Source organism: Panicum virgatum, chromosome 6N (genome assembly GCF_016808335.1).
Source record: "Panicum virgatum strain AP13 chromosome 6N, P.virgatum_v5, whole genome shotgun sequence".
NCBI classification, from domain to species: domain Eukaryota; kingdom Viridiplantae; phylum Streptophyta; class Magnoliopsida; order Poales; family Poaceae; genus Panicum; species Panicum virgatum.
Window position 1 is genome coordinate 10,599,022 of NC_053150.1, and position 14,809 is coordinate 10,613,830.

The following is a 14,809-nucleotide window of genomic DNA, read 5'->3' on the forward strand; positions in this document are numbered from 1 at the left end:
AGACATCCATTTCTAGTCTTATTGTTTTATATCGAGTGAGATGAAGAACACATATAAAGTTCATTTTCTCTTTTTGATCCGGAATTAAAATTTGTAACTAGTATTTCTTCCTTGTATGATCTCCAAATTTGATGTTTCTTTTTTCTAAATTTTTCTAAAGTCATGATTTTTCATTTAATAGTGTTTGTTTGCATGTTAATTGCTATTTTCAAAAAAAAATCATATGGCTTGCTTTCTTCCACCTAAATGGTGAATTGAAAAAACATGTTTTTTACATAACAATTGCTAATGTAGCTTAATATTTTCTTATATTATAGCAAACGTAAGGTTGTATCCAAATTTGATGTGGATACGTGTTCGAAAATGTTATGATGTATTCAAATTTCAAAGTTTGACTTGAGTTGTAGGAAACAATGTGAGAGATCTATCCATTTTGTGAACAATATATCCTCCAATTATCATAAATCTTATGAATCTTTTTTGTCAAGCTTATGCATCCTTAAAATGATTCTATGCCAATTTATAGAATTTTTGTTGAAGTTTTAGGTATTATTATCATTATTTTGTTACAAGGTTGCAAATAGAAGTTTGAATTATACCTAGGAAACATTTAAATTTTTCTTCCATTTTTAAGATATGAGCTATAATTAAACGGATATACTTAAATATATTTTTTCGAGATTTTTTAGATATTATTTAAGATACTTGTGGTTCAAATAGTAATTACTTTCATCAAGCATGCAAAATTCATTTAAATGGTAGAAAATACCAAATCTGTTCGAAAATTCTTGAAACTCCTACAGAAAAGATTATAGGTAGTGTATTATATATAAAAAATATATTGGTATATATAAGATAATTAGTTTTATATGTTACTTTACAATGGTGCAATAAAATGGAAAAAAAAAGAAAATTGTAGGTACGGGCTGTTTGTAGCTCGGCCTACTTGACCCAATTATTTCTGACCATCCATTTTTGATCCAACGGCGGTAATCGTGATCACATAGTATAAAATCAGCTGAAACCCTAAATCCTCACATCCATTCCCCCCTCCCCTCACCGTGCGCTGCGCCGCTCCCTCTCCTCCCGAGCACCCCGCGCCTGCACCTCCAAAGATCCGGTAGTGGCGACGGATCTCCACCTCCCCTGGCAACTACGGATCTCCAACCCGCATCCCCAGGCGGCCGAGTTGGGTTGCTGCGTGTGCAGAGCATCCCGGACGCGCGGCCGGGGGCAGGAGCGCCGGCGTTGGTTCGTCCCCTCTCTCCACGGCCGCTCCCACCGCCGCTGCTCTCACATCCGCCTCGCCGATGCCGACGCCGTCCCACCGGCCCACGCTGGCCGAACGCCGGCGCGAGGACACGCACCCCTGCGCGCTCGCGACCTCGCTCAACTCCGGCGTTCCTGCCGACTTCCCACCGCCCCTCAGCACCGCGGACCGTCGGCTTCCGCCTCCGCCTCCTCCTCCGCGGGCCGCGGCCCCCATCCTACGCTGCGCTATCGGGGCCCTACCTCCTCCGTCATGCCACCCGCCCGCGAGCCGCGCGAGTCTCCTGACCGACGCGAGCCGCGCCCCCCTCCTTCGCCGCGCCGCCAGCAAGCTAAGTCGACCCCGCAGGAACGAACCCTAGCTAGCCATTCCCCTCTTCGGAGTCGGAGCTGCTGGATCCCCACCCCACCCTCTCTCCGCCTCCCTCACGGGTCCCGGCGCAAGGCACGGAGGAGGCGGCGGCCGCGGCCACAGAGGCAACACTGGGCGACTGCCCAGACATGGAGCTACACCAATTCCAATTGGCATCAAGGTAGCTTCATGCGGCGGCCAGCTCCCTCTCTCCTCTTCCCACTTCTTTGCTAATCTTTGCTAAGTGTGACCAATTCTGTTCATCAGTTATCTGCATTGTTTTATTTGGTTTGCTATTGCCAACAATTAACAAGTAGTATTTGTTCATTACTTGAGTTCATGCTTTGCACCTCTTGAAATTGGTATTGGAACTGCAGTTAGAGTTTTATATCATTCCTGTAACTGAAGTGTATAATCTGCCATAATAAAGTTGTGACATCCAGGTGCCTAAAAGTTTATACATAAGTATATTTCTCATCTGTGCATAAGTTTTTACCATTCCGGGATGCCAATGTATTCAGAAATGAAGCTAGCTTTTTTTGTCTACATACCTCTGGAACCCCAAAATAAAGGTAAGAAAGCATATTTGTCCTTTCACCTTTTTCTTCTTTAGCAAACCATACCTTCGTTTGGGTTTGGGTACGCATCTGCTTTAACTTAATGCTTATGGAAGGAATTAATGTTGTATATGACACCTTTTTTGGGCCCATATGATGCAGAATGAACTGAACATCAAGCAGAGGTAAGGTTACTGTGCTTCAGATTTGATAGAATCGTATACATTATCTATCTGCATGTCCATGGTCTGGGTATATGTTCAGTCCTTCTATTCTATTGGTAACATGTGTTCTTTATTTTTAGTGTGGCAACAGAGCTTCAAAACTTTCAGTGTCAAAACAAAGATTCAGGCTAAGGTACAGGACACCAAGACCAAGATTAAAAACGAAAGGTGGAGTATTTTTAATCCATATCACTAGCTGCTCAATAAGTTTACCTATACAACATGTTATCACTAGCCATCTCTGGGAATATGGATATTGTTCCATTCAAGCTGGACATGCTTTTTGCACAGTTTTGGACCTGTTAAACCAAGTTAGCTACTGCCTAGTACACACGTTTCTTGCTAAAAAGTAATGGGAGCTAGCACTTTTTGCATATGATTCTGTTCAAGGAAATTGTTCTGCCAAGCTTTAAAATTGCTAGGAATAGAGTGTTCCTCATAGATGCTTATCCAAGTTCTCTGATTTAGGTGTGCGTCCTCTGACCTATCAGTTATCTGCATCATGATTGAATGGTTTTCTTTTAGTTACTTATCTAAGTTTTTTTATGGATTGTACAGCTGCAGCCAGAAGAAAAACAGAGGTGCATGGGCAGTTGATCCGGATAAAGATAACCATGTTCTGGACGAGTGTTCAGGTGAATTGAACTCCTAAGGGATTTTTTCTGATTAGTTGAGCTTTCAGTTTTATTCCTTTGCATGTTTCAGCAGTGATAGGAATTCGATCCATCTTTGCACAGATGGTACAGATTTTTTTTCCTTCGAGTGCTTCTAGTGTCAGAGTGCTTCCATGGTTTCTAATCCTGCAGAATGCTTAAAAAAATCTGCTAGTTTCAGTATTTTCCATCACAAATATTGCCTTTTGATTAATATTTGGCAATGTGCTCTTCCATGTTAGGATGAAATGGAACAAGGAACAAGTAATGCGAAGACATGGGAAATTCGAGGCAAATATTGGAACCTTTGCTATTTTTGTTTCTAGTGTATTGCTTTTGATGCAAGATGACAGCATGTAATTTGCTATTTTGATGTGCTTCTCAATGTAAATATGAGATATTCTATTTGATTTGATGTTGTGGTAAATGGGCAGAAAATTTTAGTATATCTTCTAGACTAAAATAGCTATTCTATTAAAAGGGTTGAGAATTGGGCCCAATTTGATGCTCAGTTCAAAATTGGGCTGCAAAAAATGGCCCTAGCTCTAAAATGGGCCTATTAACAAATGGGCTGCTAACGCATTATCCATGTCAGCTGCCACATCAGCACTACTTTCCATGCCAGCAGCCACGTCATTTACACATTATTATTGCCATCCACATCATTGCCATGTCATTAGCCACATCATTTTTCATGTCATCAATGTGTGACGTGGCAAATGAATTCGTGACGAAAATTATATTATTTGTGACGTTTATTTTCATCACAAAAATTGGGTTTGGGTTGGGCTTTGGGGGCCCGGGAGAATTCTATGACGGTTTCAAAACGTCATGGATCAAGTAATCTATGACGAAAATTTAAGAAACGTCACGAGGTGTGATCTGTGACGCTCAATACATGACGTTATTTGAGATCGTCATAGATGCTGTTTTATGACGGTTTTTCAGTGATCTGTGACGAAATTCAATCGTCATGGATCAACAGATTTTTTATAGTGTTAAGAGGTAAGAGGAGAACCATAAAAGAGGCATAAAATCAATCAGATTGCATTAAAGTTTTAATGAGATAATGATAGCATTCATGAATATAGGTATGGTGTCAATTTTGCATTAAGATTGTACGTTTCTGCCACATTTTGCTAAAGATGCCTATTCTTTTGCAAAATATATTCAGTCTAAAATTGAAAGAACATCACATCAGAGGAAAAAATTGCATGACATTCTCTCATCGCTGTGAAATTTAGCAACATTCTTTACGCACCAAATAATTGAAGGTACCTTATAATCGGGCACATCCTTTATTCTTAGGAGCTTCATCCCAAGGGCCTGAATGACAATAAAACATGCACCATGTATGAGCACGGTACTGCAGCTCAAGAGACATAAAGAAAAAAATATTTAGCATTTATAACTTCTGTAATAGCCTACCCTTACAAAAGAAAAGAAAGTACCTTCTCATAGAACTTGATAGAACGCTCAAGGTCACCAACACGAAGCATGATTTGGCAAAGAGGCTCAGGTGTCTCAGCCCTCTGAATAAGCGCAAACCAGTAACCATCAGGGTCTTGTGCAAAGGCAATAACAGTTGTTCCTTCCTTGACAGGACCAGGTTCACGAGTAATGTTGCCACCCTTGGATTTTATGTTCTCAGCAAACTTGTACACCTGCATTTGCATCCATGATATCACAAAGGCTGTCTGCAGCAGTGACGGCGTGGTTCTGCAAATGGACAATACTTACATCTTCATTAACGATCCCGATATGCCCAAAGCCCTCTCCGATGTCATACTTGTCAACACCATAGTCTGTTGAACAAGAGTGAACTTGTTAGCGCATGGATGTCGAAGAAAATGAAAATGCTTTTCCAGGACAAGAATTGATTAGTTTATATGAAGAGAGAAGCATCATATCCATTAATAAGTTTCTTATTATCAGGTTGACACACATGCAAACATGAATTAGAATGTTGAAATAGTTTTTGTGCCACAAAATTTTTTTTGGCAGGTTGGTGAACATACTGTATGTCAATTCAAGTGCAAAGTTGGTGTCCTCTGGTCCAAACTCAAGGAAGGTGTTGGTGTACTTCTCATCAGGCACGTCTCTTTTCCTCAGCAGCTTCATCCCAAAGCATTCCGTGTAGTTCCTACCAGAATCAAAAGTATACCTCAGAGGCATGATACTAGTTCCAAGGTTTTCTCTACCGGTATTTTTAAAATCTCGGTGGTCACTGGTAAACGGGAATATCGGATATATCTGGAATTTATCAGCGATACAAAAAAACTTTCGGACAAAATTTACAAAAAAAGAATATTCTTTTTGTACAAAAAATCATGTACATCAGTTCTATATCATTTTAGATAAAAAAGCAAATGTACACATACTATAAACTACCGATTCAATGATATTTATATGAATAGTCCAGTCCTAAATATTACAAAGTTCACCATAGTGCCAAATATTACATAATATCAATGCACAATCCAAAATACAACAAGCTGTAATAGAACCGCCTAAATTAAACCGGCTTAAGTGCGCTAACTATCATTTTAAGTATTAATCAAGCCACCGCGCACTTAAAACGGTGTAATCCGGCAGCCTGCTGGGTTAAGGATCGAAAACACCGGAAGTCTCACCCGAAGGCGAGCACAGATGATTACATGCAAACAGAAGTTTCTCAAATTTAAATTACAAAATAGAGCTTAACAAAATGAGTTTATCTAAAATATCAGAGTTCAAAAATCAGCGGAAATTAAATAGAAGTTTGCTTCAAAAATCACGATACTACGAAGACGTGAGGATGTCACATCGAGCCCACCAATGTGAACCCTGGTTAGCTCTAACCAGCAGCAGCTACCTGAAAATAGGGTAACAACAAACCCTGAGTATACTAATACTCAGCAAGACTTACCCGACACGGGTATACTTAGCCCACTATCTAGACATGAAAAGCTTTTTGGCTCTGGAGTTTGTTTTGCTGAAAAACTACTAATACTGGATCCTTACTTTCAATATTTTAGCTCAATTTAAGTTTATCAAGTACAAACTAGATTTGCCTAAACATCTAGAGCACGCATGGTTGATCACATTATCTTTTCAGAGTACCACAGCCAAACATTCTCAGTTCAATCTCATTCCACTTCTTTACTACGATGTGACGAAGTGACCAAGGTTCTCTTAACCGAGAGAGACGGCGAATCGATCTGATTTAACCTTGCAAGATGGACCTAACACACACGTCACATATAGGCCCCGTCGGACCCTACGTGGCAACCCTTCACATATGCACACCGAATAGCCGAACTGCCCTGCGACCCGGGACTGCTAGCCCCACCGATACCAACGAAGGGTCAGCCATGAGTTTGTATACTAGCTCCACTTGTAAAGACAGTATCAAGTCCGCCTACCGGTGCACATATGGTACTGAGCTTACCGGTTTCGACTACCTCCTACTTCCGGTATGTGGTTAGTACTGTTCAAACTTGGTCAGCACAGCCAACAACGGTACGGTCCTCAATCGATACAGGCGGAGGCTCACTTTCCATTCATTCCATGCCCAGAACCAACTTTCCTCCGCCCGGTCTCCATTTTCCCTTTCTTTTCTCAATGTTTCATTCTCCAGTAACTTTTCCATAAGTAACAAGACCTATATCTCGCGAGTGACAGGAATCACTCGACTTCTACCGAATCCTAATTAAGCATTGCAGTACTAACGACCTGTATACTAGTAGAGTGACTGAGGAAACCTTGGGATCATGCATCTAAGGTTCCAATCAACTCCTAGAAACTTAAATGCACAATAATTATATAACAAATATTGAATACTGAAATTAAGGGTTATGCACCGGGGCTTGCCTGGGTTTGACACAAACTCAGTTAGTTAGCTTGTAGTCTTGCACCGGCTTGACATCATCCCAGTCCAAGCATGCACTCCAGTCGGTCCTTCCGTCTTCTGGATTGGTCCACCCGTACACCATCTTCTGGCTCGGCTTCAACATTGCCCTCCGGTTCCACGTGTCGCACATTTAGCGTACCTAGATGATATGCAACGATGCAAATTCAATGCAATTAAAGAAAAGACATGACTGGGCAATCATTTATCGAGTAAGCACCACATACACACTCAAAAGGCAACTGGGTTGGTGCTACAACACGAGAGTTCAATCAAGTATTTTAGCCTGAAGTGTTTCCTATAAAAAGTGTGACTAACTTGATTAGGAAGACTAAGCATAAACCTAGAGCAAAAAAAAAGTAAGCTCTGGACTTTATTTACTAACCAGCAAACACAAGCAAAGTACATAAAGACAAGCAACAAACTGGATCTAGCATGGTTAGCATGATTACCCAGGAAACAAGAATTATCAACTGAATTTAACATGTAGGAAATCACCGTTAGCAACACACAAGACAACAACTATATTTAGGAACCAAACAAGGGCAACAACTTGACATGCAGCAAGGACCTGATAGCACAAATTAATTAGCATGATAAGATACTGATAAAGAGTGTAAAAACAATTTACCAACATTTATTGCTAACATAAAGCATAAACAAGACAAACTGAACAAAAATAGATTTACATACATGTGCATAGTTTTTGGACATGAAATTTTTACAGTGAACTAAGCATGCCAAGAGTACACTACTGCATAAATTTCATAATTTTTCGACTACCAAAACTGCAGATATTAAATAAACAAACTAAAACAAGTATTATTCATGATTAAATCAAAACATCACAGAAACATTAAACAACTAGCATGTTAAAAAAATTTCCTAAGTTATACATGTCGAAACAAAGCTAACCCAACAAGTTTTACATTTTTTCCATTTTTCTACTATTTACTATGCATTTTCAAAGCTTTCAACCACTTAAACTAACATTTAAACTAGAGCAAAAACTATTTAGAAACTGAAGATCAACCTGTAAGGAAAGTTGTAGATCTTAGAACAAGGAATCGAAAAAATTTTAGTTTGCATTTTTCTGATTTTTCTACGATTTACTATGATTTTTCAAAATTTCAGCCAATTATTGCAAAACAACCTTTCGCAGCACTATTCATTTGAGTCTATAGCTATGCAGATAACCCCTGAACTTGCTTCAATTCTTGCCCGAGGTCCCTGGGCGAAATAAAACAGAGGAGGCGCACAGGGAGGGCGGCGCCGGCCGTTTCCGGCGAGGGGGCTCGCCGGCGGCGTGGGAGAAGTTGGGGAAAAGCTAGAGGGCGACGAGGTCAACCTATTGGTGCACTTGGCTCGCGGGGAGACAGTCCGAGGCGACGGCTCCACGAGCTCCAGCGGCCGGCGGTGGTGGCGCACGATGACGGCGACGCTCTGGCGGGCTTGGGCCGGTGAGCATCGCGGGGATGCGTGGATCCCGTTCCCGGGCTCCGTTGGGACAGAAGGAGGCCGGAGGGTGGGGCTCCGCGGGAGCAGGCAGCTGGCGGCGGCGTCACTCCGGCGGCGAAGGGGTGGTGCGGCCTGGTTTGGGAGGTCTGTTTGGGGAAAGAGAGGGCGGGGCACCGTGGGCAGAGGGCAGGGGTGCTCGAGCTCTGGCTCTAGCGCGAGGAGGAGAGGAGAAATCGGAGTTGGCTTGCGAATGGATAGGCACGGCTTAAACGGTGACGAGAACGACGGCGCGGCGACATGTGGCTCGGCACCGACGTCGAGACGATGACGGCGCAAGCTGAGGACGGCCGGGGTGCGTGTCAAGGCCAAGGAGCGACAGAGGGGGCGGTTTCGGCCAAAACCAGGGGCGCCAGGGCGGTTTGGGTCGGGGGCGCAGCGCGTGGCCGGCCGTGAGGCAGCGCCGGCGCACGGACGCCGAACGGCGATGAACGGCGAAATAGGGACGGTGAGGAGAGGTAAAGAGAGAGAAAAAAAAATAGTTCAACGAAACTCAGCTCAATTTTGACCGTCCAACATTCAAAATTACACATTGAAACTTGAATTTTTGTCAAAACAAAAGTTGTAGAGGAAGGAAAAATCTACAACTTTGATGTTGGGCAACACCTGATTTGAGCTTTAGATTTGACAGAAAATAAGGATTAAAGCTTAGCTGACATGAAATGCCACTAAGCGAGAAAGGTTAACATTAATGACAATGTTTAAGCGAGGATTAGCGACTAAAGCATATGATTAACCCAAAACGTAACACTGGGGTGTTACACAAGCGCACCATAATGGGTTAGAAACGGGTTTTTATTGGGTTTCAATTGCTTGGCGGGCTCGCACAATATTTTGGCCTAATTTTTAGCGCGCACAGTTTCAAAATGTCGAAAATTTTGGGCGGTAACAGCAAAATACCGGGGAGATTTCGGAAATTTCAGAATTTCTCGGCCGGTAGAGAAAACCTTGACTAGTTCTACATACTGACAATGTTGCTTAAAACTCAGAAACATGCTTGATTGTGCAGTCCAGGTCCCCGACTCGATAAACAGCGTGAAGCATCCTCTTGTTGTCCTGTTTGTTCCACTCAAGCACTGCCTCAGCCGGCTTCGCGGCTTCGCTCCCTGTTGCCATCCCTGGTACAGAAAGACGTTCGATGAAACCATGAACTGAGATTGACCTAAGAATAAGTGGGACAGAAAGATAAATTGATGAAAACAAAGAGAACCAAGCACGTGGAGTCCAGGCTCGAAATTATGACAGTTGTGTCATTTGTTCAGAACTGTGGAAGAAAATCGTAGTGCTTCATAAGCTTATCAGCACAGAAACATCCAATTGGTCAGTGATTTTCTTTTTAAAAAACATATATTTATCGGATATAGTACTACGATACTATTGTACTCTCTGCTGTAAGCCTGCAAATCTCAACCTCTCATCAAACAGAAAAACAGTGATACATTCCTTTTTTCCCTCCATCTTTGAATCGCAGTCCCAAACCAAATCTTTTTTTTTTCTCAGAAGGTCACTAAAGAAAGTCACAGCTCAACCAAATCAGATACACAGAGACCCGATGCTCCCCTTCGTAGATACTCCCTTTGTCCTAAGTGGTTAGTCGTTTTGGTATTTTTAAATACATAAAATTTTGCCATGTATTTAGATATAACATATGTCTAGATGCATACCAAAAATTATACACCTAGAAAAACTAAAATGACTAGTAATTTGAAACGGAAGGAGCAGAACTCTAAAAACGCAACGCAACTAGTCCTCGAGTAACTCGAGTTCCCTTTTGCAACGAACATGGCACCATTTATGTCATTTCGAGTGATTTTGGTGATCGAATGACAACGCAATCAATAGGACTAATGATTTTGTTAAGAGAACATTTCTAGATCCTAGGGATGAAGTAAAAAGGCCATGCAAAGCAAAACACGAAGAAATAACTCAAAGAAACGTTGAATTGGACGAGTTCTCCAGAAATCAGTAGCACCGGAAGAACCGATGCTTCATCCGATGGTTGTCAGAAGATCCGACGCCCTGGTGTTTGATGCAAGTCTGAGCGTCTTTGAAGCTCAAGTGAAGATCATGTGAGGCACCGGTTGAACCGACGGCTTCACGACAGGCATCGGTGCATTGGGCATACTATGTTCCAGACACGATGTCAAGAGCTCAGGAGAAGATCCTTCAGCACCGGTTGAACCGGTGATGCATCGGAGCAAAGCACCGGTGTAATGACGTCAGCAGGAGAGAAAGAGGCCAACGGCTAGTTGAGTGCTGTGAGTGACCGGTTGAACCGACGCCATGTCATCGGTTGAACCGGTGGGGTCGCAGACAGTGTGTCAGAAGCTCAACGGCTACTTCGGGTCTGAGAGTGACCGGATGAACTAACGCTACCGCAGGCAGAGGCATTGGTTCATCCGATGGTACGGAGATTTTTGCTGACCGTTGGAGCAACGGCTCCACGACATGGAGGCCTATATATATGGCATCCCCCGGCCATTTGAAGATTGCTGGAGTTGCTGGACTTCCCACACATACTCAAGAACACCTCCAAGCCATACAAGAGCATAGTGATCATATTCTTAGCCCTTAGCACACTTTGAGAGTGTTGTGTAAAGGATTAGCTCTTAGTGAGTGAGATTGCAAGGCCTTGAGCCTTTGTGCTGTGGTTCTTAAGTGAACCAAAAGAAGATTTTGGTGCGCTGGCACCTTGGAGCTTTGAAGGCTCGCCGGCACGTCATCGACCCTCCGACTTGGTGTGGAGCTGCGACGACAACTTTGTGCGGGGGACGTGGAGACCCGCATCCTTTGTGGAGAAGCTCCTTAGTGGAACCCGGGCCAAGGTGACTGTGATTGTGTTCACGGAAGAGACTTGGTGGCCGAGTAGCAATACTCTTAGTGAGTGCTACAACAACATGGATGTAGGTGTACCTTTGTGGCTAACCGAACCACGGGATAAACACCCGTGTCGAGAGTTTGCTTTCTCCTATCCCGCTCTTTAAGCTTCCGCATTTCATACTAGCAATTTGTGTGCCTTTACTTTCACAAGAGTAGTTTCTTGATAGGAAAGGCTATAGGTTGATAAACTCTTTTGGGATAGGGGTTTCGCACTAGAACAACCATAGTTACACATCTAGATAGCATGTTTTAGTTTAATATTGTGCAAATAGTTGGAGCCATAGGTCTAAGTTTTTAGTTTTCATAATTCACCCCCTCCTACTCTTAGACTAGAACGCGCCACTGGTCCTTTCACCTTTGCAATTTCAGCATTTGGGAGAAGGTCAGGAGGGAGCACTGGAATGAACCCCCGGTGAAAAATGAAGAATCTTTAGGGCAAGAACCCGAATGAATCAAGAAAAGGAAACGGGCGCAAAATCGTGAGCACGCTAGGGTTCAGCGCGGAGAGGAAATGATGGGGCTTAGAGATGGATGTTCACCTTGGATTGGATTCGAGCCGGTCTCGACTCGATTCGATCAAGGAGCAAGAGCGCAGCAGTGAGCTCTCACTAAACCAGCGTCTTGGTTTCTTCCTCCTCTCGAGGAGATTGTGAAGGCACGGCCCATATATATATATATATATATATATATATATATATATATATATATATATATATATATATATATATATATATATATATATATATATATATATATATATATATATATATATATATATATATATATACAGGCTACAGGCCATAGGAGGCTTGCACAGAGTTCAGTAGTCCAAAAAAACGACTGATACAGTAATACAAAGAATAAGCTCCATCTTCAAACAATGACGATACTTCGCAGATTCATTTACTGCGCAGCCTTATATTGCTCACTGTCATCGTGTCACGTACTCTGATTATGTGGAGACTATAAATTTTGGTCGGTAAGGAAACGTACAAGTCAGTGGAATCAGAGTACTGCCCTGCATGCAGATTGCAAATCCATCCTTTTATACATTATTACTTACTCCTACCAAAACGTGGTACTGATCATCTACCATGCAGGACCAGAAATTTATTGTATGAATAAAATCACGAGGTGATTATCAATGCTTGATGGCATACAGACGCATTTATTTATTTAGCACAGTGTCAGGCTTCATATACCTTTCAAGTTATTATTATGAGGGTGAATCAGCAGGCGGTTGAGGAATCCACGTTAACCTATTCCGACGTGGAGGATGGAGAAAATTGGAGAGAGAACAGAGCTGCCGTTTCGTGAATCGTCCGCTCAAAGCGGGCGCATGCAGCTGGGATTGGCTGCTGCCTTTACCCATACTAGCTAGGGAATCACATTAATTGGATGTGAGGCCCGCCACTAATCACTGCGTTCGGCTGGTGAGCAACCCTCCAGCGCTACAGTGAATCCCTCTCATATTCCTCCAGCTCCAGTCTCCAGCCACCAGTCAGGTAACAGTATTTTTCTCTCACACAACTCCAGCTCCAGCCTCCAGCTCCAGCCTGTCGAACACGGTGAATGCTGGATAGCTCGGATGAGGTGGCGCGCGCGTCGCTGGCGAGCGAGCAACTTTACTAGTCTTGCTCTTATAGCAAGTATAATAGAATAATATAAGCAGACTGCCACATCAGATTTGTAATGAGTTGGAGGAAAGAGAAGATGAGAGAGTTTAGGGCTTGCTGAAGCACATGTTCCTAATTCCTTTTGAGAGGACTAGTAGGTTGCACATGCGGCATGCATGTGTTTGAAGAACAATATTGTGAAAAAATACTCGTACTAAATAGCTACAACAAGCATTTTAAAGAAACTATATATTTAAAATAATATTCAAAATATAAAATATATAACAATAAAAGCATATATAACATTATAATGATATATCTAATGATAATCGACATCTCAATCATTTTGAATTTTTTCAAACAACCATATGTAATCGCTTGGTAATAGATTAAAATATTCTTGACGACAAACATGACACGTTGTCTTAAACCGGAAGCGTTGAGAGATGCATGCAACATGGAGCCCATACTCGCATTATGGCAAAACGACGAATAAGTTGCAAACCAGCAGTCTGAACTGGGAAATCTAAAATATCCGGTTGCTGCTTGTAATATGAAGTTCTGCACCTAACTGCACCCGTGTCACCCAACTATAGCACCAATCCTTTCTTCAAGGAGCACAATATAATCTGTTATATAAAGAATTGTTAGTAAAATTGATCTATATCAGAAATAATGTGCAATAATTGTTCATATTCATCCATGCAAAATGTTTTAGGAATTCTCAAAACTTGGCTATTCTAATCAGGTTATGTTTAGCAGCAGGATTTCCAGACTCCAGTTTCGCACACGGGCCAGACTGAATCATTTTGCGCAGAAATCTACATTAGAATTCAAGCCCCTACAGCACTGTAGCAGAGTAACAAATCCATCCTTTTATCCATTACTCTCTCCTACCAAGACGTGGTACTGATATCTGCCATGCAGGACCAGAAATTTATTGTATGAAAAAAAATCACGAGGTGATTATCATAGCTTGATGTACTACGGGAGACTGCTGCTTTGCCGTGTGCCAAAGCACACGGCAAAGTCCTATATGCACACGGCAAAGGCTTTGCCGTGTGCCGCACACGGCAAAGAGCACACGGCATTCAGACGTCGGCAAAGGCGTCGTTTGCCGTGTGCCATTTATCGGGCACACGGTAAAGCTTCTCGCACACGATAAAGGTGGCGTCTCCCGTAGTGATGGCATACAGACGTATTTATTTATTTAGCATAGTGTCAGACATTCATTACCTTAGCAAGTTTATAGAATAATATAAGCGGACTGCCACATCAGATTCGTAGTGAGTTGGAGGAAAGAGAAGAGGAGAAAGTTTAGGGCCGGCTGGTTCCTAATTTATTTTTTGAGAGGATGAGGTGGATAAGCATTAATGATTTAATCAACATCTATAGCTACACTAGTATATGATGAGTCGGCTTTTAACTGGATGTATATGATGTGGTGGAATCATACAGCACGTTTTGGCTATATTATCAGGCATGCTTAAGGAGTTGGGGATGATAAAGTAGTGAGGCCTCACTTGCAAAGAAAGGAGAAAAGTGCTCAGAAACTTGTGGCAAAAAACTATAACAAATAGATGGATTCTTGTAAATGTAATCGATATGATCCCTCAAAAAGAATGTATGTAACAAGAAAAGCAAGTAAAAAGGTTTAATAAAACTAATGAGAGTTTTCTTTTTAACCTAGGAGTAATCATCAAGAAGCTCTATTTCCTCCTTCCACAAAATATTAATTTATGATCAAATTTTAAGTAATTAAATAATTTTAAGTTTGATCAAATTTGTACAATAAATTATGAACATTTATATCTTTAAATATATTTAGTATGAAAATATAGTGATACTTATTCT

The 14,809-nt window shown here is 41.9% G+C and overlaps 1 protein-coding gene and 1 long non-coding RNA gene across 2 annotated transcripts; one reads left to right on the top strand and one right to left on the bottom strand.

Annotated features, from left to right (window-relative positions):
* The first annotated feature begins 1,042 nt into the window (after positions 1-1,042).
* Positions 1,043-3,503, top strand: LOC120677820. The gene is made up of 3 exons (XR_005676460.1): positions 1,043-2,570; positions 2,961-3,037; positions 3,298-3,503. It is a non-coding gene; the product is annotated as an uncharacterized LOC120677820 (long non-coding RNA).
* Positions 3,504-4,252: 749 nt separating this feature from the next.
* LOC120677902 (lactoylglutathione lyase-like) lies at positions 4,253-12,001 on the bottom strand. Its single transcript, XM_039959093.1, has 6 exons — positions 11,879-12,001; positions 9,457-9,577; positions 5,074-5,198; positions 4,796-4,860; positions 4,507-4,719; positions 4,253-4,381 (listed from the first exon to the last, which is right to left on the bottom strand). The coding sequence occupies exons 2-6, from the start codon at positions 9,573-9,575 to the stop codon at positions 4,253-4,255; spliced, it is 651 nt and encodes a 216-aa protein (XP_039815027.1). The 5' UTR covers positions 9,576-9,577; positions 11,879-12,001.
* Positions 12,002-14,809: the final 2,808 nt, after the last annotated feature.